Consider the following 27693-nt stretch of genomic DNA (forward strand, 5'->3'; position numbering starts at 1 on the left):
TTTGATCTCATGCTTTCGGAACACTGTTCCCTAGTCATGTGCAATTGTGCAATGACGAGTGCTGTTGATTTCAGAGTATCGTTGTTTTATACGGGCTCTTTACAACTATCTCTGTCACTGAACTCGTCAATATTTAACTCATTGCGACCACGTCAAGTTAAAACTAAAGGTTGTGGCAAATAATACTAGTCCCCGCTTATTAAGCCCAATTTTGTGCGATCCGGAATTACTGAATGTACAGGAGTGGCAGAGAATCGTCTCCGCTATAGCCTCACACGTTTAATAAGCCGAAAATCGTCCGATCCCGAGGTAGGCTTAATAAGCGTACTGTAAGAGTACTGTACTAACCTTGCCGAAATCTTTCAGTTGTGTTAAGATTTAGTCTGTCATGTGAAGCACATCAGCGTTAAACAAGATGAAGTTCAGAATTCGTTACAAAGCCGCCACCAAGGTTTTGAGCTTACCAGATGATCATGATCACTCGCTTGGTTATGTCAAGTCGTGCGTTCGGGAGCAGCTAGGGGCTGAGCTTTATTTACCGTGAGTCGATCTTTTTAGTACTGTATTGCAAGTTTACTTGGACTAGCAACGAGTGCTCTTTTTAAGAAAAAGTAACTTCTAGCTGGTGCCGTTGTTTTGGAACTGCACCGAATTTCAATATGTCATCAACGTAATTTGAAAATACGAAAACAACATAAATGATATTACTGTAGAAAGTTTTCTTGTGTTTGTAAATCAAGATTTATGCCTTTTTACCGCATATATATTGTTAAAATTTACGAGACAGGTATTTTTCGCTTTTATTAATCCAATCTAGTCCGGAATGGCTCGTTTCGGTGAGTCCGATCCCTATTTGGTGATTTTTTCAATTTTTTTTTTTAAATTATTGGGTACCGTAGCCTAATTATCATTGCCGTTTTAGGGTTAGGGTTAGAGGTTAGGAACTCACCGAATCGGACTCACTGAATAGTACCAGACTCAATCTGGTCAGTAGTGTGCTGTGTGATTCATAGCGATCTGAATACACAAGCCTTGCGAACTGGAGGCCTCGAGGCCGATTTTGTCTCGATTTTAAACTCTTAAGCTAAATTTACTTAATATCTCATTGAAATGACAGTTTTGAAAATCAAAATTGCCAAAGTGTGATCACTGAATCTCAAATCACTACAAAACTCCTAATATTACGTTGAAAAATGACAAAACTTTCCCTATTTGGATTTCCAACACAAGCGTTTTTGGATTTCCACCACAAGTGCCAAAATCTAGTCCACTGTTCGCATGGTAACAATAGCACAAAAGTGGCTCTAAATATACACAAAGACTATAACTTTGGCTATGAGCAGACTGGGCTCCAGTCAAATTTATAGCTGCACTTTGGCATGGCCTATGGTGGGATTTTACTAAAGCACAAATATTACAAGATTATGTTTATGAGCTTGATGCTTATGTTGCATTTAACATTGTTGTATTTAACAGAGCTTCTTTTGACTTGAGCTTGAATGGGTCTACGAGCCTTGGGCCGGATGCAAAGTGCTTAAGTTACGCTGGCGTGGTGGCGGGAGACTTAATAAAAGTTATTTTGCCAAGCCATGAAAGTTCGCCTGGACAGTAAGTAGGATGGTTGGATTCTTTGTTTCATGGTTAAGTTTCGATGTGTAAGTAAATCGCAGTGGCTGCTCGTGAAATGCTGTTAAAACTCACGGCTGCACTACTAATCATTTAACAGCCCTGGCGTTATCCCGATGATCGTGTTGGGTGACAGCATCGCAATGTTTTCTTCCTTGGCGTCGAATTGTTCTTCCTGTGTTTTTCGTTTCATTTCCTGGTCGTCTGGTAGGATGAGGTCTGGCAAGGCACATCTTCAGCTTCACATTCGAAAAATCCCAATTGGCAATTTTATTCTCGCATCAGCATAGTTTTAAAGAACAGATCACATCGTCAAGCTCTTGAGTGTCTATAATGAGATGAAGCAATGGCTGCTTATGAGTGCTTAATGCTGTCGTTTGTGTGTTCCATTGAGAAACCCCCTTTTCCGGGATAATAAAAAAATAAACTTATTGTCTCAGCGTAAAGAAAATAAAGGATCAGATTAGAAAACACCTAAATTACAGCAAATTTCACAAAGAAAATCTTCTTTTTTTTGAAAATCCCTGCAGTGTTTGTGGACTTGTGGAGGTGAAAGAAACCCTCCCGAATTAGCGGAGACGTTTGGTTTGTTTTTCTTTCGACGAGCTAACAGATTAAAAGTTGCATGACAATAACATCCTAGACAGCAAACCAACCATTTTTACATTGATTCAACGTCCACAGACGTTAAGGAAATTATTGCATTAAGAGCATCAAGTTGTTACAATTAAACATCATGTTTGAAATATTTCAATTTTTTTCTTTGATAGCCCATCTCATCAGGCGATGAGTGTGGAGTCAATGCATGGAGTTGAAGCAACAAGCCACGCGCACCGCTCACAAGCCCCTGCCTCAAGCTCACAAGTCAGTTTAAAATTTGTGAAACTTGCAGGAACTTTCGATTCGCCTGGTACTGTAGTAAAGCTTTCGATGGTAATAATCTACTGGCGATAGCTTAATGCCTAAAAAGAATCCAAATTGACTCATATTCTCAACTTTTTTAGTGTATTGTAGATCAAGTAGGATATACAGGGTGATCAAGCCAAGTGTAGACAAATATTTATTGAAATAACAGTACATCCAAACAGGAAAAAAATACACATGTGAAGAAAAATACAAAAAAAAGTACAAATAAACAAAATGTACTCCTATTTTTCATTCGTACTCCCTTTGCTTTCACCAAACGCCTTTGTTTGTTGTGCATTTGACTGCATGAGGCATGCAGCCACCAGTTCTTTGGACAGACGAAAAGTTATTCACTGTCCAGGCTGTGCATAATCATCAGAATGACCGTATTTAAGCAAAGAATAAAGAAGATATCCCACCTGAATGAAAGGCTGATGTTCCGGAGACAGAAACCAGCCCCTGGGATGGTTTGGGGTTGGGTAACTTCAACTGGTGAAGAAAATCCCCTCTTCTTCATTGAAGAGGGTGTAAAAATTAATCAATATGTTTATTTGACAATGTTGAGGGGGAAATCGATTCCCTGGATCAATGCAACATTTGGAGAAGACGGAATAACTCTTCAACAAGATGGGGCTAGGTCCCACACAGCGAATTTTGTCCAGGACTGGTGTAAGGAGAATATGGAAGAGTTTTGGCCAAAGGAATTATGGCCTCCATCCTCTCCTGATTTAAACCCAATGGACTTCGCAATATGGAGCATCTTGGAGAGTGAAGCCTGTTCTTCAAATCATTCAAGCGTTACTGCTCTGAAAGCAAAATTGCGCACTTGTTGGAAAAAAATATCATCAGACACCATACGTGCCTCATGCAGTCAAGTGCACAACAGACTAAGGCGTTTGGTGAAGGCAAAGGGAGGATATATTGAAAAAATAAGAGTACATTTTGTATATTTATTATATACTTTTCTTTGTATTTTTCTTTATATGTGTAAATTTTTTCCTGTTTGGATGTGCTGTTTTTTCAATAAATATTTGTCTACAGTACACTTGGCTTGATCACCCTGTATATTCCGTTGCTGCAGTATCAGTACAGTGAAACATGTGTTTTTGCATAATTTCGTCTTTTCATTAACTAAAGTCAATAGTCTTACAAAAAGAAAGGTTTAATGTTTTTTTTTTGCTAAATCTATTTGTGAACTTCTATTTTTTGCAGTTGTGGTTAAATTTGGTTATTCCAATTTCTATAACCGTTATCTCTTTACCTTTCACAGCGAATTTGTCAAAGAGATCAACGAGCTTGTTTTTATTTAGTCTGCTGCACATTCACCTCGAGATGGCGCTGTACTATTGCAAGATTACCATGACAACCAGCCACTGCCCGCCACGCTGAGATCATTATTTGGGCTGCCGGCAGTGACCAACCAGTTTCATGCCATTTGTGTTTTATTTCATAACTTGATGCTGGAAAGCGGCTTTTTACTGCATGTAGGTTTCAAGTCTCCGTCTTGGTGTTTTCTTACTTATATAGCTTAATAATGCGATGCCATGCGGCATGCTGTTTACTGACGGCAAATCAACCATTTTTTATATTGATTCAACGTCTGCAGACGTTGAATCCGTGTAAAAATGGTTGATTTGCCGTCTGGGTTGTTTCGTGTTTACTTAGCAGAAGCAAAAAGATAGCAGTCAAGTTGAATAATATTCATGCGTTTTTGAAATGATGATCTTTCTCATCATAATCCATCGTCGGTTTGTTCCCCACTAGTGGGGGTGGCCGATTGTTTCCGCGCAGCAATTGTCTTAATCCCTTTTCTCCATTTCACCCTGTCCCTTGCATCTTCCTCCTTCAGTCCGACTTTTTTAAACTCATCCTTCACTTGTTGTTTCCACGTTCTTCTTGGACGACCGCGTTTCCTCTTCCCATCCACCTTTAGATCTAGTGCCTTTCTAAGAAAACTTCCTTCCTCCCTCCTTATCACATGTCCATACCATCTTACTCCATTTGCCCTTGCCAGTTGGTCTATGGTCTCTCTCATCTCTAGCATATCCAACAATTCTTCAGTCCTTTTTTCCCTTCTCGTTTTCACCCCACACATTGCTCTCACCATTGACCTTTCCGTTCTTCTCAGGATTGCCAGTTCACTCTCTCTCAATACCCATGTCTCGCTACCATATAGCATTGCAGGCCGCACACAGCTCCGATATACTTTTCCTTTCATCCTTAGTGAAAATTTTCTGCCATGCAACATTTCCCCACATTCCCTGAACTTTGCCCAGCCCAATCTTGCCCTTGTTGTCACCGCTGCTTCACATCCACCACTTCCATTTATCCGATCACCCAGATAACAGAAGTCTGTCACTGTTTCGATGCCATGGAAGAACTCATCATCATGGCCTTCCACTTCATTCCTTCCTTTACTGCATTTCCCACAAACAAAACACTTCGCCAATCTTGTTGCGGCTTTCTTTAACACCAAAATCATTTTGTTTGTTCAATTTTGAAGTCGAGTTATCTTTTTGTTTTTGTAAGATTTCGCAGAAGCTCTTTCAGTCCATATGTAAATACTCCCCTTTTCAACAATGTAAAACTTTATAACTTCATTTCCACTCACTGACAAGGGCCTGGACATCAAACTGAATTATCAGGGTTATCCTGTATGAGTGAAAATCATTTATATGAATCAATTTGTATCCTTTATGGATCTTTGCCTTGCATCAAAGGCCAATCCGATATATGTTTTCAGGTACACCCCTTCTTTTTGCAATTTTCATCCTGTATGACTTATCTTTCAAAAATTGGCCTATCAAAATTTTAGGCTCCAGTCAACGCATCCTTTTGCTTTCACAGTCCTCATCCGAATCTCCAACAGAAGTTATCAGCGCTGCTCTTGACTCTCCGGTGGTTGCTGTGGAATACAATCATCCTGCTACCGAAGCGCTTGTGGTCTGGACCACCTGCAATGCTCTCGGACCGTTTGTGGTTGTAAATAGTTAGTAGCTCTTCCCCATACAGACGTTTTTTCCATACATACGTCCTACATACTACATACTTCCCCATACAGACGTTCTACAGACGTTTTTTGACAATGTTGATTTATAGATACATTGAATCAAAGACTGCAGACGTTGAATCAATTCAGAAAGCGACTGATTTGCTGTCTGGGTCGTTATCGCATGAAATAAAGTCAAAACTGTTTTAGTTGAATGAAGCAAACGCCCAGACAGCAAATAAAACGTTTTTTTTTCATTGGTTCAACATCTACTGTCTTTAAATCAATGCAAAAACCGATTGATTTGCTGTCTGGGACTGAGCAAAGTGTACGTCAAAACTGACTACCATCTTAACTATTAGGTTTCGTCTGGCGACGTTGAAACCACGCAACAAAAAAACATTTTTGTTAGCTGGAATTGCACATCGTTTCTACAGTATCATTTTCATGCTTTTTCTCAGAAATAAATGTTTATTTCTAACTTGATTTTTTGCGTCTTGCTACAGGTATGATACGTCCATGCGTGAATACAGAAGAACAGGTCTTGAGCCTTCAAGTCAAAGTTGCCGAATTCGTCAACACTTTCACCTCAGCTGCCAGTAATTAACTTTTTAGCCTTTCACATTTGTTTTTCGTTTTACCTTGTTTATATTCGTTGACGTGTATCAGCAAGATATTTTGCTAATCATGCCTTAGTCGTGAAGCTGGTCTGTATTCTCAAGTCTGTAACTGGCTTCTTAATGCTTGAGAAACAGTTCAGTATGCATGCATGCAACTCTTTTTATTACAATTGAAATCGAATTATTTTCAGAAACAAGTGGAAGAAATGTGTACAAACAGGTAGGGAAGTTATCGAGGATATTCAAAGAAGCCATAGCACACAAAGCACTGAATGCGATGCGTGAAGGTAGGCGGACTTGATTACAATTATCTTTTATTCTTTACCATATATCACACAAGGTGCTCACTGCTCATACCTCGCGCACTACTGTATATCTTGTCTGCAGAGAACCACGATAACGGAGTACGTTTGTTACCCGTATGTTAGCATCTGATGGGTTACTTAATTTTCCGTTTGGAGCAAGGTATTAATGTACAAATTTCTACAGAGTTACAACTTCCTCCTCTTCATGGTCTCCTTTCCTTGTTTCCGGAATTGCTGATCAGGATTTTGTCAAATCTCAACCCGCAATCGCTATGCGCTGTTGCGCAGGTATGAACATTGAAGATTGGGAACTTGGCAGTGCAACAGGACACTCCATCAGATTATACTCTTGTTCAATGAAATTAAAAAATCACCTGTTATCGCAAAAATGAACAAACCAGTAAGGCTGAAGTTTGTTTCGGTTTCTTACTCGTAGCTCTGCAGACGTTGAATCAATGTAAAAAAGCTAGTTGACTGACATGGTAATTATTCGCAGCTTAACAACAACCTTTCCTCCGCAGACGTGCCGAAGTCTCCACGACGTATCCGATGATGACATGTTGTGGCAGCCACTTTTCAAAAGAAAGTTTTCTTCGAGATCGGCCGGCCTGACTTGCAGTTGGAAAGAAGTAATTTTTACTGTTTTTTGGCTTTTGCAATATTGGTGTTCGTCATAGCACACGACTAGGGAACTGTGTTCCGAAAGCTAGTGCAATTCGATATTGCCAATTTGAACTCGCAGCATCAGTCTAAAAAAGGTCGTTAAAGTCTACACTGTAAAGTAAGCAACGATCATGCTGCTAAAAGCGAAACTCAATCAATTGCATTGGTGTTGTTGCTTGCAACTGTTCACCAAGCATGGTCAGTTCTTCTATTGTAACTCGGGTTGAACTATCCGGATATAAGTTAATCGGATAACCATTTAACTGGCAACCGTAGCTGATACGTTTTTACACCTTTTAGCAACATTGGATAATGGATATCCTTATCTGTGACTGTGAATGACAATTGTTAGTTTTTGTGACAAAGAAACATAAACGACTGAAGGCATTATCCATGGCTACCGCTGTGGCATTATGCATGCATTGTAAGATGAGCAGCCAAGGCTGCTTTAAAGGGATTCAGTTGAAACGTTTTAATTTCGAGGTTGCACTTTGAATTGACAAAAGTTTAAAATGATTGAAATGTAATTCGAATATTTAAAAAGCGAAAACCCTACAGGCTATTTTGGGACTACTTCCAATGATTAAGAAACGGCAAAAGGGAAAATGTGAGAATACAAATTCTTGTATAGGGGATCCACAGGAACAAAACTCCTTTCCTGTTTACACTATATAACAATCGAAGCGTTGTGCTTCGTACGAAATGCGTTGCAAATACAATAAATGTAGAAAATGCTGACTTTCATTCTCTTGGCGCATTCACAATAAACGGTGTGACGGTTGGATGATTTTGTAAGCTACTGTTTGTGTAAATTTGGAAGAGCTTTCGTCTGACAATTACCTTTTATTATCCGGTTAGCAAAAATGTTATTATCCGAGTATATTTGTTATCCGGATAGTAAAATATATTGATATCTTATTTTTGAAATTCCTGGTTGTCGCCATTTGCGTCCAAACGTTTCCAAGTATCAACAGAATTTATCCCGTGGAGTTGGACGACAAAAATCTTCACCCCAGGAGAACGAACCATGCTTTGAAATGATGTTATTGTTAGTTTTTCCATCAAAGCGTTATGATCTCAACATTGAAATCGTTAAATTTTATCCATTCCGAAGCATAACGTTTCTATGCTTTTATATCGCAGCATTCATATCACAAGTCCTTCTTTCTTTGCATGGCAGTTTACACTGCACTACAACAGTTTTCGCTTCATTGCAGTCGTACAAGCGCGAATACGTGAAGCAGCAACAGGCTGAGAGAGAACGAGTTGAAAGGGAGCATGAGTTTCTGCATCAGCCCCCGTTCAACCCTTACCCCGATACCCCAGTCATGCTACCCCAACCTGGACAACCCCTTGGCATATTGGGTTTGTATTATGAAGCTATTGATAAAATTTTGCAATAATATTGTATATTGTATAATTATATGCAATAATATTTTCATAAATATATTATATAAATTGGGACATCTGATTCTAAAGTGGCCCAAGTTAATTTGGGCCACTTATGAGGTTTTGATGGAATCTTGCACAAAACGATATAAGGTTGTTGCTGACAAAATTTGGAGTCTTTAGACTAAAAAAATTTTTTTTTATTAAGTGTCCAAAAGTAAACCAAGTTAACTTGGTTTCTTGGATAAAAAAAAATATTATTGCAAGAATGGCCCAAGCTCACTTGGGCCATTCTTGCATTTACGATACTGCAATTTTCACCAAATCAATAGAACCAAGTTATAGCTTGTAATAATAAATTGATTGGTGGTAATACTGTACTGCGTATTTTTTTAGTCTTTACTCCTTTGTTAACGAATAAGCTAACATTAAACTTAAACTATGCTGAAGAATAGGTTCATTGTTACCTAGAATTGTCTTTTAATTTGCTTTTGCAGCTGTAGCCTGCTTTATAGTAGGGTCATTTTCAGAAGATCCTTGGCCGTGTTTAGGATACCAAAGTTTCTCAGTGGATTTAACAAGGGCAACTGATACTAAAAAATAAGCTCTCATACACCTCACGAAAATGGCGGGAAAGTTGTTATTTTAGACGTTTTTCAAAATGGCTGCCACCGCCATGTTTGAAAACTAATAAAGTTCTATTTCTTGACGTGGATGGCCAAAAATGACAATTTAGGTGTCAATTCCCACTAATTTTGGTGTCAAAAACACAATGGGATGACATATTTCATGATTCAGAGTCCCCTTAACCTCAAAATCCAAGATGGCAGACGTATGTGGTCGCCTACTGTATTAGATTCACTATCACTGCAGGACAAATATGATGCACAGCTGTCAGAATCACTTCTGCTGTCATCATCACTGTTCCGTAATCCCTATATATAGATGACTTGGAGTTGTTGGAAGTTCCAGGGATCGTGGAAGTGCACGTTGGGTATAGCTTACTGGGAGGCATATGCCATTTGCAAGGTGCAATCCATGGCCAATTGGTGACGGATGATTCTGAAGCTGGAAGTTCTTCTGCCGATATGTGAGGTAATTGGTGCGCTATAAGTGTGGTCGTAGACTGTCAGAGTCAGGTAAGCCTACCAGTCTGATGACCGTCTTTTTCTTGAGTACTGACCACTTTGCTGCTCTCACCTCTCTCAGTGTCTTGTGTTTGGTGTCACGATAGATGTATCGGATAACAAATTTCTGTAAGTCAAAGATGATTTCTTGTGTGACCGGGAGGATTGTGCCACAACGCTTAAAGAGGTTGTGAGCTTCTGATGATTGTTCTACTACACGGTCAGCAATAGTTTTCTTGCCTACTCCATAAAATCTGGAGTTATGATCGCATCCGCTAAGAACATGAAGTAAGATTAAAGACTCCGCCATTGCCTCATCACACAAATACCGAGCACCGACATCAGCTGAGATTTGCGTTTCAAGCACAAGAGTCCTGATATTTGCCGAGCCTTGCAAACATGCCACTCTCCATGAATTGTGCTTGGATATGGGGAAGACTTTCCAAGACTGCAATGAAATCTGGAAGACATATTTGCCGATCTGTGCAAACATGCCATTCTCCATGAATTGTGCTTCGATATGGGGAAGACTTTCCAGGACTGCAATGAAATCTGGGAGATGCCGTCCATATCTATCATCATAGATACGCATCCAAGGAAGCATCAACTTCAGTGAGGACTTGAACTCCATCCAGTTTCTTGTCCTTATAGCATGGATGTTTTGAGAAAGTATCTCTACCATCTCCAAGAATGAAATCCAGAAATCTTCTTGTGGAGCACCATCTAAGTTCTCGAATAGAGAGTCAACAAGCACCTTGAGATAGGCATTTGCATCATTAAGTTCTTGTTGGTCTACTGAACAGCGTTACTTACTGAGAGATTCCTGGATCTCTTCAGACAGAGTGGAACCTTCCAAAGGTTTGTCTAGTGCATGGTGGACTAAAGCTTCGTAGAAGAGTCGAAGGCAACGCACACCGCGTTTGAAGTGTTTTCCACGCAGAGCTGGATCTACGGATCCATTTGCAATGACACCTGCAGCCACCAGTACATCTGAAATGCTTGAGCCTTTGAACCTCTTGTAGACCGCATTGATGAAAGGCATCTGGATATGAAAGGGTCCCATGCATGGCAATGTGTCAGCAGTCATGTCTGGATTCTCACTTTTCAATTCTAGCAATAATGCGTAGACAGGATGATCACCGACAATAACTGCAAATGGCATCTTCTTGTCATCACTTGCCTTTGCAAGCTTGCGCAGGACTTCATACAGAATGATCTTGCTTGGTGGATCAGGATAAGTCATGTGATAAATTGCTTGGCTTTTCTGGGTTTCTGGTGATAGCTTGGCCTGGAAGCCAGAAAAGGCTGGTATGGTCTGGTCTTCTGGCTTTGGTCTTGTTGGGTCTGCCTTAGCTCGGGCCAATGCATGGATGACACCTCTCATTCTTTGAGGAGCTGTGTCCAGATGTTCATCCGTTACCCTTGATCTGATGGGTGGTTCACCACGCTTGACTGTTTTGTATGGTTCAACTCTTTGCATCTGGCTCCCAAGTTCTTTGAGACTAGCAGAGACGTGGGAAGTCAAGGTGGTATTTACAACTGGTCTATCCTCAATTAGGGTAGGTAGATTCAACTCAGGCAGGTCTGGCTGAACAAATATGACATTTGTACGATGTGATTGGCCACTTCCAGTCAAAGTATCACTTTTGAAATCATCGTTGTCGACTTGACTATACATATTGCGGGTGTTCTTTCAGAAAGTTCAAATGGACACTCAGTTGAATGCTTCAGGTCAGTAACTGACCAGAAATCTCTAAGCATAAGTACATCGTTGTAACTGATTCCCAGGCCATCCTTATGTAATATGTCTACCATTTCTCTGCTCTTTGCCATACCATGTAATACAGCTAGGTTTGTCTCAAATGCATTACGTCTTCCAGTGATATAGCTGCTCAAAATAGATGCAATTGATCTAACTGGGGGTGTCATCGACTTCAGACTTAGTGGGGTGCTTTAACCAAGTGATGAGCTTCAAGAGGAGATCATGTAAGTCTCCATTTTCTAACTCATGTATGTATGGAGGCCAAGGAATAGTTTTTGTTTTGATCGGATCTCTGAGTCTCCCAGCTACATTCTTCACCAGATTATCGTCACTTACACCTAGAGAGGATATTGCAGCCTCAAGATATGAGCTTGCAGCTGTCGTATCATATACCAGTTCACTCACATTCTTCTGACCTCCTTCATGAAATCCTATGTCATTTCCGAATACCTTAATCAGAATTTCCTTCAAGAAACTGGACTTTGCTGTGGAATAGTAACCACAATTTGAAGTAATGCGTTTGTAATCCATTAGTACCCCTTGCAGTGTACGGATTTCATGATTTTCAAAGATAACTTGACGGACATGATGAAAGAAGATTGCTTGAGGCTCTCGAAGATTAACCTGTTGCAGATGCTCTGTACTTTCATCAGACAAAGATTTCTTCAGAGGGTTGCTGACATAATTGCGCCAACATCCACGATGATAACGAATTTCCAATCTAAACGCCGTTCGACTGTCAGGGATAGATGCGAGTAGGGTATTCAATCTTGCTCTTATAAGCTCATCTGACAGACAAAATGTATGCAATTGGAACCGGCTTCATGCGTCTTCTGTTGACAGCAGCAAAAGTTTGGATTTCCCAGATTTACTGTTTTTTATGGTCCCTTCATACACCACAAGACGCTAAACCACTAACCACAAGAAGCTTGATGCAAGACGATAAACAATAAAATTTTTGTTTGCATTTTTTTTCAAAATATTGTTTCTTGTTTTCTGTATTAACTTTACCGACAAATAGAAGTGTTTGTTAGTCGGAGTCAGCCAGCTATAAATCGAGTGGGCATCGCATATTTTTTGCCCGCTTCTACAGCCTTGGTTTTAAAGTTAGCCTACGTTTCTTTTATAGCCCGTATTGTTGTTAATCGTTTGTTCTTTCACTATTTTGTTGTTTGCTGTTTTTTCCTTATTTTAATAAAAAGGTATTAAAAGCTTTGTTTTTCGTGTAACATAAAAACAGGCAAAAAATATTTTTTTAAAACGCAAAATTTTTGACTTGGGCCACTTTTCTGTTATAAGAAAAGCTTTTATTATCTGTACCAAGTTAACTTGGGTCGCTATTTTTGACTTATCTAATCATAGAAAAGTGGCCCAAGTTAAAACCTACGTAATAAACGAAGATGACGTCATCACTCAGTTAAACCAAGCATCACAAACAGTTTCTTGCTCACCCAAGTTTTCTCACATACAAGATGAAGATTGCAAACCTTCAGTGACAATTTTTATCACAGCATGAATCTTTAAACTCGATTATCTCAAAACCACTTTTTTTGACTTGGGCCACTTTAGAATCAGACGTCCCAATTGTTAACCAGCTTTTTGTTAAAAAAAAATCACTTAATTAAAGAAAGCATTGGTTAATTGCAGTTTTTCAATACAATCTCTTTTATTGTGCGTTGTTAGTGCTTTTTTTGTAATGCGCACCCAGGATTTTACGCTCAATATTTTTCTTAAATTTCCTTTCATTATGTGATTTAATCAACGTTTGTTTCATGCAACTTTCTCGCCACTTTCTTTGGATAACTCCCTATATTTGCCGCTGTGGTTACTCGCTACCCAACCATCAAAAATCGCCTTCTTTACATCGTTCTGGTCCCACTACGTTGAAACGATTTAAAAAAGGAAACTGTTGATAACTGGACAACGCTGACAGCCTGATGCTTTTGTTTAGGAGGCGACTATGATCTCGATCCTTCGTTTCCTTACGGTCCTTTTGGAAGAGGACGTGCGAATCCCCCAGGCCCCCGGATCCCACGTTTGCCTGGGAGTGGTAATCCTCTTCCTGGATCCCGTTACGATCCGATGAATCCACTTGGAGGAAGATTCAGGCCAGGTAGAGGTGGAGGAATGATGGACGATGATTTGGGTATGCCGCAATTACCCAGCAGGCAAAGAAGGGGGTTCGGTGGTGGATTTGGAGGAGGTTTCATGTGAAGTCGTCAACAATCAACCGTACTGCTGTAACAACTATTACGTCCATCATTTAACAGCCATGTGCCGACCCAATGTTGACATACATGAACAACTGTTGACTTGGTGGTCTAGCTTACGAACTAAAGCATAAGAACATGTTCAATTGGGTGATACAATTCATTACCGTTTTGGCTCAGAAGTTGATTGGAAAATCAGTTATAGCCTACTGTAACTTCATGAAACCAAAAAGTATTTTTTCTTTGTCGTTATCGCAACTATTTAACAGACAAATATTTGAAAGATATCTTAATGCGCAACTTTGTGGGCCTAATTAGTCCATTTCACGTCGCAGAGCGAAGGGCTAGGCTGTATCTTATTTGTGGTTATATAATATTGTCGCTTTCACGCGTGCTTTAAACGCAAACTGTGTTGGAAATGTATGTTCTTCATGCTCTCATCTGGGCTACCAGTCAAAAACCGACTAGGTTCACTTTGCTTGAAGATCTTGTGCCATCTCGTCGCATAGATTTCGACGTGTAGGTTTTGTGTTTCAGATTAGCTTGGAACTCTTGGTCTACCGGCACTGCTTGCAACCTTGTTCGCTGAACATTGTTGAGGTCAGATTCAGCTAGTTCCGATTTACTGCGCAATTTGTAAGTTGCAACAACAAGGTGTTCTGATTCAAGCATCGTCATGCTTTTATATTCCACCACTGGTTTAAGCACTACATAGTAGATAACCTATTATATTGAAGCAGCTTTCATTTAGCACGAGGTGTCCTCATAAAGGAAAAATATTTTCATGTTATAAGACCTGTCGTGTGTCGCTCGGTTCAGTGTCTTGTTCAAAAACAGAATGTGTTACATCGATTCCAATCTCGAGTTCTTGTCTCAGGCCCGTTAGGCTGAGAACTCTTGTATATTTTTCGGTTAGTTTTTGAATTTTTATCCTCGGACTGAAAAAGCCTCTGATAAGTTGTTTCTGATAGTTTTGCATACTTGTAGAGGTTTTGACGCAGTACAGGTTACCGAGGTTGACAGAGTAAAATTTCCAATTGTTGAATGTGTTACTGGGGAATTGTTCCATTCACTAGGTACCGTTGAATGGAGAGCAGTTTTGAAATGCGTTGCACACTCCGAGAGTCGAACCAGCGACGCCTGATCTTGATTCGCATGCAAGCGCCGCATGACCTCAAGAGCTAACGGGGCAGTTACTGCCAACTAGTTTCTTGAGCATTATCTTACTTCTGTTTTGTTCAGAAATGTACGTTATTTGTTGAATATAATTTTTCTATTGTTTAAATAAAACAATTTTCTTTAAGAGGTCTTTTTCGAATACCACTTTCGTCACACCTAGGTGAGTTATCGCTGAGAAAGCAAGTTGACTCTGTAGGTCACAATTATTCATAGCTTCCGTCATAGGATGAATTTTCACATTCTAATTGTTTCGGTACCATTCCGATTGTTGTCGAAGGGTAGGGTTGATATATGACATAGGGGTAGCCAACGCGTCGATCGATCGCATCAGATTTTGTGTCTAAGTTAGAAGATGCCAAAAAAGAGAGTTTTTCAATCAAAGTGAGAAATATTGTCGATCAACTCGGACAAAATTCAATAGAGCATTCTGCGATGGACCCAACCTGGGGTTCGCGGACCCCTTGGGGGTCCGTGAGAAAGCATTTGTGGATCCGTGATTACCTTGATGAATTTTGGAAAAAAAAAGCGATCTTTTTACTTTCATTTCTCTGTTTAAGTGTCAAGTACGCCGTACTTTTAAAGCGCTCTGTCAAGAAGTATAGGGTCAGATTACGAAGTACTTTTGTATCATTTTGAGGTACGTTTGTTATCTAGAGAAGTTTTAAAACGACTGCAGCAGCTAAAAAATGAGGTAGGCTATCCACTCTCAAAATTATTTGAGAGTAAAAGTTTTCTATATGGCATGGCCTACTTAGCCGATATTTTGGGTCATATTAAAAATGTTAATCATGGCATAGCATGACATAATCAAGGACCAGGTGTGACAATAATTGATGCAGCTGAAAAACTGAAGGCGTTTTAGCCAAGTTGCCGGTTTGAAAACGCAGATTGGAAGCAGGTAATTACGCTAACTTTCCAATGTTAAAAGATCTTATTTTGATGGATGAAACTCAAAGAGAATGTACTCTTTTGATCTCTATGGGAGAAAAATTTTGCGCACACTTGGAAACCCTGCAAATGTCATTTCGACGTTATTTTAATTTAGAACACCTGCCGAACGAAGTTGAAACATGGATTCGAAATCCTTTTCTTTTTGACTTGAACAACATTAGCGATGACGATCTCAGTAAAGATGACCTAATTGATTTGAGATAAAAAGAGTTATTACGCATTGAATTTCATTCAAAAACTATGGAAGAATTGTGGTGCTCACAACTGCAAACTTACCCATTCTTGGCAAAGCAAGCGATTATTGTTTTGTTACCATTCATAACCACTTAACCTTTGCGAGGCAGGATTCTCAGCTCTTGTTACAATAAAAACTAAACATCGAAATTGCCTGGACGTTGAAGATGACATGCGTGTTGCATTGTCAAAAACTCAACCACAGTTCAGTCGTTTAGTTCAGGAAAGGCAACAACAGCTATCTCATTAAATTTGCTTACGTTGAAAAGGTTTCGGCATGGCACTTTGGGTCACCTTAATATTCAAATACTGCTGACATTTCTTGAACAATTCATTCATTTTCTTATTTGAGCAACTGTTTAACCTGATATTTGCCGCAGGAGTCATAGCGGCAATGCAATATGACACAGTAAAGTAGTTGAGGCAAAATTTAGGTGGTAGGGGTCCGCAGAATTAACAATTTGTCTAAAGGGGTCCGTGACAACCAAAAGGTTGGGAACCACTGCAATAGAGGCTTTTGTAGGTATAAAAACAGAATATCTGTCAGTCATATACATGCTCATTGAAGCAGATTGTGATGTCACGGGTACGAAGATCTCAGTGCAAAAATCGAAGTAGGCTAGACTAAAGCAGGTGCCTTGGCTAAACGGTTAAGGCATGACCATTGACCATAGATTTAACAAAAAAAATAAGTTGTGAAGAAAAAAAGAGTGTGGTTTGCGAAAATGAGAAATTAACATTGTAAAAAGAGAAATCTTGTCGTGTGAGCCTTTTAGGCCGAAGGTATATCATTTCACCACCCAGGAGTCACGATGTTCCCGAACTACACTGCAAGGCAATTGGAGAGCAGCCAGTCTTTGGTTTCATCATCCATGACACGCAGACCTTCCACTCCGTTAGGTGACTTGAAGATGGTACAATTGTTGATGATATACCGGCTCAATGATTAGTGCGTCCGCCTTTGAATAGGCAGGCATGGGTTCGATACCCTGTCGGGTCATACCAAAGACTTTTTAAAAATGGTACTGAATCTAATTCCTGCTTAGCACTGAGCAATGGAATGGAATCGGGTGATAATGTACTCAGTTGCGCCTCTATGCGGCTGCATTGACACTGTCTGCTTTGTGAAGCGCTGAGGAGCAACGAATTCTGCGATGGACACAGCGCTATATAAAAATAAGCATTATTATTATAATGATGTGATCTGCGGTTTGTTCCTCAGCACCACATTCATAAGAAGAAACCATTTCCCATGGGTGCATGGTTGAGCGGAAAAGCCCCACGCTCATACAAAGACGGCTGAGGGGCACTCACGTCTGTTTAACAATAAGCAGTAAGATAAAAACACACTTTTTTCCACACAGCTTATGGTGCCACAGGAAAAAAGTTGCTCAGTGACTTCATCACCGACTTGTCGATCGCTAATAAATAAGAAATTTTCTAGTTGATCCTATTCGATGAGAAGTCAGCCACCTCTGATGTATGAGATCACTGAACGACTGATTAGGCTCACTGTGGTACAGCATCTATATTGGCTGTTCATGAATGTTGTTCCACATGTAAATAAGCCACGGTGCTGCTTGACAATCTCTCAGTTGGCGTCAATACGATGATTAACACACGGCTACATCTAAGTTTTGTAAATTGATTTATTGACAATGACCTGGCAGATTGGTTTGTTGACAATGAAATGAATGGGCTGGAAGTCGGAAGATAAATCAACATTAAGATATCTTTCGGTGTTTCTACAATGGAACAGCGCAATCCTTAATCTTAGCTTGCCTCTTAGCTGCAGCAGCTAATAGCCGAAACACCAATAAGTGGTCACTTTCCGGGATCGATTCTGTTTAATTCCTCCAAAGCAAAAACGAATAGATTTAAGTTGAATGTCTACTGCGGCTCAGGAGCATGCCCCAATTAATAATTTGGCGGAAACGGCGTTCTCCTGACGTCGTACTGACGTTTTCTCCTGTCAGCTGTGCCATTGAACAGAAAACTTCCTCGCTGCCAGCTCTGTTAAGGATGGGATTTTTTTTGAGAAAGGAAAAAGCGTCATAATTTAGACCAGAGCTTTCCAATTGTCCAACTGCACACTGGTAATTTTTCACTCGCATGCTGTCTGCTTAGTGTAATAAGGGAGAAATGAAAAGCTTTAATATAAGAGAATAGAGGAAGGTATTAAAAAGGTTGAAAACCACTGAGTTATAGGCCTACCATCTTCACTTTTTTTCCAGGCAGCTTATGTCATCTTTGCTTTTTTCCCGTTTTTATTTGTTTTTTGTATGATGGACTTACATAGAGTGGACTGAATTTTTCAAGTTTAGGCCCGCTGCCCATTATTGGAGAAGGGTGGTAGCTTGTGACGTACAGCCTTCAAAAGTAAAAAATATTCGTCCATTGTTGACAAACAAGAGCCAATTTTTCTAAAACAAAAGTGGCTACTATGAAAGCGTATTGTTTCCTTGAAAGGCGCGTCTTTATCGTCCAATCACGAGAAACAAATCACGATTGTTTTTGAAAGCGAAATTCTATCTCCCAGACTTGCTTTCCTTCAGCAGTGAAGTTCTTATCAGTTTATTGAAGTTTTCATCAGTTTAACGTCATTTTGTTATTTTTCGGAGCAATTGTTTTCCAATTTTCTTTATAAGGCTGCCCAGAACAACACCGCTTTTCAGTTGCTGTGCATTTTCGAATTGTAAAGACGTTTATTGAGACCGTGTCACTTTGATTAAACACTTTTTGATAAAACATGGCTGATTCTCCGGCAGCAGAGGTAGCTGAAGCCGGCGGAAAAGAAGCAAACAAGACCCCATCTCCCAAACCGGATGCTTCTACCCCACCACCTACAAGCAAAACAAGTAAGATTTAATCATTTTCGTTTTTTCTAGTATGAAGTGGATTCATTATTGCAGCCTAATTATGATTTAAGTTTGAAACATGCATAGGCCTATGTTTACATACTTAACATGCAAATGTTTATACCTTACTTGGCGCAGTTGTTCTTGTTGTAAAGGTAGGCTACTTGTATAATACAATTGATTGAGTTTCGCTTTTAGCAGCATGATCGTTGCTTACTTCACAAGGTAGATTTAAACGATCTGTCTTAGCCTGATGCTGCGAGTTTGCTGTGGCAATAGTAAGTTGTGCTAGCTTACTATTGCCACAGCAAACTCGCAGCATCAGGCTAAGACAGATCGTTTAAATCTACCTTGTGAAGTACTTGTATAATATATCCCCTGATAAGTTTGATGATCGTACTATCAAAAATAGTGGAAAACTGGACGCCCACATCAATTATAATTGCAACTCCTTGATTGGTGATTGTTTTGATGTACATCACAAAAGAAAGTCGTTTACTACGAAGTATTCAACTACTACGCTTCGATGGTGCGGTGGGCTAAATGTTGTGATCGAAATTCTTTTGTCACATTCTTCTTGTCACAATGACGTGTAATTCATACCATGGTTGTCCTAGCAGCAATGATAAACAAACGTGGTGATAAAATACCTCAGCAACCAGCTTTGAACAACTATGACACATCATTAATTTACTTATTTTATTTGAATAATTGTGGTTTTTGAATTTTTGCAAGGTGATGCAAACGTTGTCACAGTTTGTTAATCCTTGAAAAACAGGTCTCACAATAGGCCCCTAATCTACCATGAAGGTTTATTGGAAGTAAGACTCATTTGGAATAACTCGTTTGCAATTAGTTTGCAATTTCAGTGATCAACTAGTTTGCAATTTTAAAACTGCCACTACAGTAAATGTTTATCATTTGTACGAAAACATTAATTGCCATGTTGCTTTGTGACAAAATCTCCCATCAAGAAATTTTCTCTATGCTGCACTTACCCCCAGATCCGTTAAGAGCATAATTTGAGCCCGGTATCATGAGATCGTCTGCCCAAAATTAAGAACACTTCTAGGAAAAACGCAGTACATCTAAATGTACGCGGTGCTTTTTTTCAAGTTTTTGGGCTCTATAGGCTAGAAAGATTACGCCCCCTAAAATCATCTCGGGTCCAAAAGTACCTCCTGGATCTCCCTGTCAACGCAACTGCCTACCAGATAAGTTTGCAATTGTACAAGATTGATTGATACCATACTTCAGCAGTGGCTTTTTCAAGCTAAAAATATACATGACCTGCGCCAACCCAATGCTTTTGTAGTCTGTTATGTGATCCTCATTGACGTCAAACAGTATTGTAGCGAGCCAATTACAAGATTCCAATGTTATCATATTCCCAAGAATAACAATAACAAAATAAGCAACTTCATGTAGGCTACAGTAGCTCAATAAAGTTGGCTTTTTAAACATATTACATATGACTAAAAAAGTAACTTAAAGCAGGTTTAGACGTTGTGGTCTTTGTTGAAAGTTGTTGCATTAGATGGCCAGCAGCCGGGAGCAATATTTTTTCGGTCATTTTTATGGAATTAAAGCAAACCAAGTGGGTCACAGTGCTTTTTCACAATAACGTGTTGATTGCTTTTGCATCTCTACAATGAAGCATCAGAAAACATGGCAATTCCTTTATATTATACTGTAGATTTGCACGATTTAAATCACGATGACCGCGAAGCCGGTACTTCGACTCCGAATAGCGTTTATGGCGCTCCAGTGCACCGACCGTCTCGTCGCCGTGTCAAGGATCAAGGGAATGCGGATACCGGGCGGAAACGATTGACAACTTTTCCGCAACAAACTCACCAAACCAATGTTACGGTATGCGGAACACAATAGCTGAAGAATAGTTTCTGAAACGACTTGAATAAAACGCTGTTTAGGTTACTAATAACGTAGACTAATGACCCTCAGTTTTCTTTCTGCGATGCAAGGATATCAACTTAAAACGTGGACGTTATAAGCAACCTTAAGTGGAAGGTTAAAAACGTCTAAAGGTGTGTCTATGATTTGACCTCCTTCATAAATAGTTTGCTATCAGAGAAACTTACTGGAAAGCAGCAAGCAAGGTCACTCAGTCTCAACCAAGTTTTGTTTTAGAACGACTGTTGCTGTCAGATTTATCAACATTGTCAAAACTGTTCAAAACTTGTACTTTATCATGCTACTTTCCATTATGTTTCCAGATGTTGGCAATAATTGAGAATACCGACTTGGTATTGTTTTGTGATTCGTTGTCGAGAAATTTTCTATTCCATAAAAACAGATCCTTTCCAGCATTGGCTTAGGTCAGACTTTAATATCGCTCTTCTGTATTTCAGACCGGGAATAAGAAGAATATGGTTCTATCTGGAGATGCGATGAAGGAGATGGCCAGACAAGCTAAAGCTACAAGAGAAGAGCGAAGGTCAGGTCTGGATGGAAGACACAAGTACATCATATCCAAGGTGAACTGGAGTCATTAAAATAGCAATTGACTATAACTTTATTAGTAAAAGTGCTCTCTATTATAGGCTCTTAAAATAGACTAATTTTGAAATGCAGCTAGAGTGTGAGCAGACGTTCTCGGTTACGAACTTGAACCAGAACCACTTGAAATTAAAGCTGAATCTGCATATTGGTTTGTTGTATGAAAATGACATCAAGTAATACAATATTGCTGTATATGCGTCTTTTCTTACGCAAAACAAGGTTGTTGGAGGCAGAGGCTGTTGGTTCGCGGGCACTTCCACGTTATCAAATCTGGCCCGCCTGGGAAAAAGTTTAGACAAACCTGGCCTATAACAAAAGAAATCATGACACAACTAATCTATTTGATTCATCATTTTATGGGTTGATCAGTTTCCAAATGGTTCTAATAACATCTTTGTTTTGTTTTTTTCGAAATAAGGTCGCTGAAGCTATTGGTGTTGAAGATTCGTTTGTGGAGGATCAAATTGTTGGAGATGATCACTTTGAGCTGATGGATCGCTTTTTTGACTTAAATGGATCCAAAAAACTAATGTTTTATTATCAGGTAGAAATTATTTTTTTGGTGTAGGGTAAAGTTGTCTTTTTTAGCACATTCATTGCTATGAAAACCACTGTTTCACGCATTGTTCATCAACACCAACGTCTTTCCGTTGCTTTCAGGATGCTGCACCACGAGAGAGCGCGTATTCCCGTGCTGATGTTGCCAGCGTCATCCCAGCTTCATCGACAAAGAAGCTTTTCTTAACCAATGGGGACAGTGAAGGTGGGACCCCTTATTTGCGCACAATGAGCAGTTTCATTGTTGATAAAAACTAATATATCCTTTAGTTTAAATTTGGAGTGGGTGGTATTGGTTTGAAGATGCTGGGAGAATTAACGAATTTACTTATATCGTTGTCACATGTACAGTGTCATGGCGATGGGGTCTTTGATAAAGTAGATAAGGGGTCTCAAACTCAAACTACTATGAGGGCTAAATGAATACTAATAGATTAACCCGAGGGCCGCAATGCATAATAAGAACTATAAACAAATGGACACAGTAAGAACGCAATAAAAAAAGTAGGCCTAGTAACAACGCACAAGAACACAAGATGACAGTAAGCCAAACAGAAATAGCCATAAAACAAAGAGACAAAAACAAAAAACGCAAACAAAAAAGAACACAAACGCAACGACTTGTACCTGCAGAGTAAAAATGTTGCAACCGATTTTTAAAATGCGAGGGACAAATTAAATCCTTAAAGAACTGACGGTCACAAATTGCCATACCGGTACAAGAAGTAAATAGGCAATTTTATTGTAACATGACAATATGCATTTTTTCGCAAAAAATCGTGTAGAAATTATTTTTTGATGGACATTTTCTAATTTTTTTAGGCGATTTTACTGTAGAGTGAATTTCACCTTTTTAAATCTATAGAAAAATATGTGGCACTTGAGCAGTTGCTGTAAATTTCTAATTAGACTAATAAAAGTCCAAGCATACATCGCGGGCTGCACCAAAACGTTGTCGCAGGCCGCGTGTTCGAGAATTGAGACCCTTGAAGCAGATGTTTTCGCAGCTATCCCGGTGTTGTGCAATGTGCAGTGTCCCAAAGTTTTTATGGTGGACTACTTGGTTTGCCTCGTTGAAAATGTGATATGAATGTTGTTTGCTATCTCTCACTGGTACGCCTTCTAAAGAAGAAACTGCATAAACAGACATATATATCACGTATAAGGAATAGTATAGCTCTTTTTTGGAAAACAATTCTATCTATTATATTTTTTGCCTTAGACAAAATCTGCAATCGATTTTGAAATTCTTTTCAAAACCTTTGACGATAAGCTTTGATATAACCTTTTGTTGTTTATTGCAGCACTAACTGGCATTTGCTATTTTTTTGTTCGAACCATATCAAAGCCGATTACAAACGCCAACATCGCAAATGAAGTCAACTTTGGAATGATTGACAGCACAGGTAGACCAGGTCAAACCGTGTATGGGTTTGTCTTTTGATGAGTTGCGTATTAGCAGTCTTGTTTGGTAAAACGTTTTAGACAAATTTTGTGAACAAGTTTAAAATTTTCTGGATTTAAGATTATTGCTTACGATATTGTGTATTTGTTTTTGTCAACTTACAGAAGGAGGCTTGCTGAAAGGAATTGAAACTCTTCTTGGGAAGATAATGATCCCTGCTCTTCGTGTGCAGGAAAACTGGGGAGCTTTGAATGAAGAGGACAACAAAAAATCACCTGTGGTAAAGCAAGAATTTCTTAAGCAATTTCTGGTTTCTTGTGAAGGCGGTAGGCTATTTCTGTATCGTAGTGTGATTCCACACTTCTTCAAACCAATTCTATATCCAAAGGAGATATTGGAACTTGCCGCACCAAACTGCTTTGATTCACCAATCAGTTCTCCCTCGCTGCTTAGTAATTTTGAGCCGATTTGGACTAACTAGCAAAAAGTAGCTAAATGTACTAGTTCTCCCTCGCTGCTTAGTAATTTTGAGCCGATTTGGACTAACTAGCAAAAAGTAGCTAAATGTACTAGTTCTCCCTCGCTGCTTAGTAATTTTGAGCCGATTTGGACTAACTAGCAAAAAGTAGCTAAATGTACTATCACTGGATCAACAGAGTTTTAAAAATTTCGAGTGAACTGTGTGTTTTTTTAATTTTACAGGTTGGAGAGTTCATTGAGTCGGTGGAAAAATTTGTCAATGTCCTTTCAACCGCTCGTATCAGCTTGGAAGGTAAAGCATGGAGTTGCCTTTCTTCATAACACTACTTCAATAAAATTAACCAGTTTAGCTGTAGGCTATTGTTTCAGTTCACAAGCTGCCTACATTTTCAATGTCTGTACCTGTGTGTGGCTAACCTGTTTTGTTTCTACGTTATGCGTTTTGATGGAGGTTTTCTCACACCACCTTTTTGTAGGAAAATTTGAGTTGGAAGATATAGATATTGGATACAACCTTGATAGCTTGCGATCGCCATCAGAGCACATGCAGGCATCGCGTAACAACGACCTTGTGGAGAAGTTGGAGGGTGTTGTGGAAGCCTGGTGCAGACAGATCGATCAAGTCAGTCTGACGCCGTAGATTGTATTGCATTTGCAACTGCGCGGTTTTAAATTTTTCCACTGGTTTTTTTACTTCTAGCAGAAACCGCAATTAATCGCAAGATTAGAAGAATCAAAAACAGTAGATATTTTCCTTTATTGTTTATAGCTATAGGCTTTCCGATATCCATCAACTTACAGCGATCAGCAATTGAAATTGTTTTCAACATTGCAATATGACAGTAATATTAGTTAATTCCAATCTGTTTCGGGAGTCTCAATCATCAACGTGTTTGCATTCAATTCAAAAGTGTTGTTAAATTATTATCCAACTAACTATTGTCTTTGTATAGGTGCTTGCTGAGAGTGAGCAGATGCGAAAGGAAGCGGACGACATTGGTCCTGCAGCTGAGCTGGAGCACTGGAGACAAAGAATGTCGAAGTTCAACGCCCTTTTGGATGAGATCAAGACTCCAAGGGTACATTGTTTGCAACGTTGTATTTTCTGTGCATACAAACAAATATGAAATGTTGAAAAATTGAATAAAAACAAGAGGCTGACAACGAATATTTTACCTTATTGATTACATCCGTTGCAAATAGGCTTGCTTTATAAGAATTTTTGACATGATAATACGAAACATAAACCATGGATGATCAATAATTGTAAACTAACCTAAACAAACAATCTTACATGCCAAGGTAACGGCTTTCCTCGGTGACGTGAACATTACTAACGTATAGTTCAGATCTTCTGCAATAGGTGACATCTTAATGGAGATCTTAATTGCAGAAAATGCTTTCTAAGTTCAAATACCAACAATCTTTACGACTGCGTAATACAGTACCTTGTAAGGATGTTCATTGTTCAACACATCGCTTGCTCAAACTCCTAGTTTTAAGATTAACTTTTAAAGGAATATTCTCTATACTTTAAAATTTATTTTAGGTGAGGACGGTTGTTGGCATCGTTCATGCCGCAAAGTCACGCTGTATTCGCCACTGGGTGATGCTAGACAGTCGCATAACAGAAGCTGCGAACGAGGCGAAAGACAATGTCAAGTATCTTTACACCCTGGACAAGTACTTCGGACCTCTCAGCAAATGCGACCCACGAAGCATGATTGAAATAATACCCAGCCTCATGAACAGCATTAGAATGATTCACAGCGTGTCGCAATACTACAATACTTCCGAAAGGATGACGTCACTTTTTGTGAAGGTTAGGAGTTTGAAAAATGTCATCTGCGGATGAATATTATGAAGTAGTTTTACGCAGAATCATGAGAAATAAAGCGTAGGCTTTAAACTGTTTTCATTAAATAATCACTTTTTCTTTAACTGTGGAACTTTTGTTTTATTTTATAAAAAAATTATTAGGCCTGCACCGTTTTCACATGCTGTACCTATAGCTTTACACTGGCATGACAGTTTAGAAGATTTTAACGTTTGCAATGTTCCATGAAGGTAACTAATCAGATGATCACCACGTGCAAGCTTTACATCAACGAAGGAGCAGCCAAGATTTGGGATCAGGATAGACTAACTGTTCTTCGAAAAATTGAAGATTGCAAAATGCTTAATACCGAGTATCAGAAGGCGTTTCACAGGATAAAGAACAAACTCAAGGTAGATTATTCTTCCACCTTAAAGTAGGCTCAAGTTCCAGGCTATGTTCATTTTCTGCAAATCATAAATATTTATTCGAAGAAAATTAATTGTACTTGCTTAACACAGCAAGGAGCCTCTACATGTAGGCTAGGCTTTGTAATTATCCAACAGTACACACCAAAATCTTGGTTATTTATTGGTCTGCTGTTAACAGCATAATGTCGTATACATCTTGCTTGTATACTGTATAGCCTTATATCTTTTGCAACCATAAAGAATTATTGTGTTTTCGACAGTGTTGCTTTCAGTAAAAGTTATTTCGAAAAATTTCGTTGCAGGAAGATCCAAACGAACGCCAGTTTGAATTCAGTGAGAATTACATCTTCGGAAAATTCGACACTTTTTGTCGAAGGTTGCAAAAGCTTTCTGATATGTTCCGTACAATGCACGAGTTTTCCGACATTCACAAGGTCAAGATAGAAGGAATTGACTCCATAGCCATCAAGTAAAGTTACATTTTTTCTTTATTCTTTTCTTACCAGTCTAAGAGTCCATCGTGATTTATTTTAATATTGTGTCATCTTTTATTACATTTTTACGCAATAGATAGAGTAAGTGCGTTTAACGTTTTACTGTGGTAGAACAACTGCAGTAAACAGTAAACGCCCTACATATTTTTATTTTCGCTAGTTGATAGCTAAAAGTGCTTTAGGATAAAGTCAACTGGCGATGATTCGTTTTTGAAATCTTACTTCGTTATTTATGCATTTTCGTGGATTTTGCATTAAAAAACAAATAATACTTTAGTTGATATTAGAGCTTTGTAGCTACCTTTTCTTGGCAATCTTGCATTTAAACAAAAACTTCCAATAGGTATATCTAATTAGATTTAATCAATTCATGTAGAAGGCCTACATGTAGAATTTTAGTGCAAAAGGCTGCAATGTAGCCTACATGTTAGTCTGAAAATCTATGATGACTGAAGAAAATTTTGCAGTCTCGCGTTGCCGTCTATGTTTCTATAGCTGTCTATGTTTTCTATTTTAATTGATAACATAGTATTATGCAAAGTTGAGACTGTGTTTTTACATTTAAGCTTTGTTATTATTGTTATATGCCACTTCGCAGCAACAAAATTTAATATTTGAAATAGCTAAACGATTAAAACTTTAAATTGTTGGTAGAATAAACATTTTTTGCTTTCACAGATACCAAAATATCGTCACCAATACTGAGAAGAAGAAATACGATGTACTGGATCATCGCAAAGCCGAGTTTGATCAGGATTACAACGACTTCTGTCTGCAAATAGATGCTCTGCAACAAACTCTGCAGGAATTCTTAGACACTTGGTTTTCAAGACCACTTACAACGGAATATATGCTCAGTAAGTTAATAAGTATTGCTTCACATAAAAACATGTCATTATGATTAGATGGATGTACAATATGGTTTGGTTGGTTGGTTTTTGAATCTTTCCTGGGACTGATAAAGCCTTGATAGGTTATTTCTGGTAGTTTCGTGTATTTGTAGAGGCTCTTGACGCAGGGCCGGTTACCGAGATTGGCAGAGTGAAGTGTTCCGATTGTTGAAGTCTTGTTGTCGAGAAATTATTCCATTCACTAGGTGCCGCTGAATGGAGAGCAGTCCTGAAATGCGTTGCTCAAGCGCACACCCCGAGAGTCGAACCAGCGCCG

General features: G+C 39.0%; 2 protein-coding genes across 2 annotated transcripts in view; both read left to right on the forward strand.

The window, feature by feature from the left end:
- Window positions 1-372: 372 nt before the first annotated feature.
- Window positions 373-14311, forward strand: LOC145782007 (F-box only protein 7-like). Its single transcript, XM_082593738.1, has 11 exons — window positions 373-540; window positions 1477-1608; window positions 2397-2490; window positions 3843-4016; window positions 5380-5521; window positions 6028-6120; window positions 6333-6428; window positions 6631-6734; window positions 6968-7075; window positions 8327-8474; window positions 13339-14311. The coding sequence occupies exons 1-11, from the start codon at window positions 416-418 to the stop codon at window positions 13599-13601; spliced, it is 1479 nt and encodes a 492-aa protein (XP_082449864.1). The 5' UTR covers window positions 373-415; the 3' UTR covers window positions 13602-14311.
- A 4399-nt stretch (window positions 14312-18710) lies between these two features.
- The window catches only part of LOC145782015 (dynein axonemal heavy chain 5-like), a 55287-nt gene continuing 46304 nt past the window's right edge, over window positions 18711-27693 (forward strand). The window contains exons 1-14 of the mRNA XM_082593748.1: window positions 18711-18819; window positions 20516-20691; window positions 21192-21317; window positions 21761-21886; window positions 22003-22105; window positions 23205-23306; window positions 23470-23585; window positions 24008-24077; window positions 24262-24407; window positions 24739-24864; window positions 25335-25607; window positions 25853-26014; window positions 26335-26501; window positions 27205-27383. Coding sequence (XP_082449874.1) covers window positions 18711-18819; window positions 20516-20691; window positions 21192-21317; window positions 21761-21886; window positions 22003-22105; window positions 23205-23306; window positions 23470-23585; window positions 24008-24077; window positions 24262-24407; window positions 24739-24864; window positions 25335-25607; window positions 25853-26014; window positions 26335-26501; window positions 27205-27383 — 1981 coding nt within the window. The remainder of the gene's footprint in view (window positions 18820-20515; window positions 20692-21191; window positions 21318-21760; window positions 21887-22002; window positions 22106-23204; window positions 23307-23469; window positions 23586-24007; window positions 24078-24261; window positions 24408-24738; window positions 24865-25334; window positions 25608-25852; window positions 26015-26334; window positions 26502-27204; window positions 27384-27693) is intronic.

Source organism: Aplidium turbinatum, chromosome 1 (genome assembly GCF_918807975.1).
Source record: "Aplidium turbinatum chromosome 1, kaAplTurb1.1, whole genome shotgun sequence".
Classification (NCBI taxonomy): domain Eukaryota; kingdom Metazoa; phylum Chordata; class Ascidiacea; order Aplousobranchia; family Polyclinidae; genus Aplidium; species Aplidium turbinatum.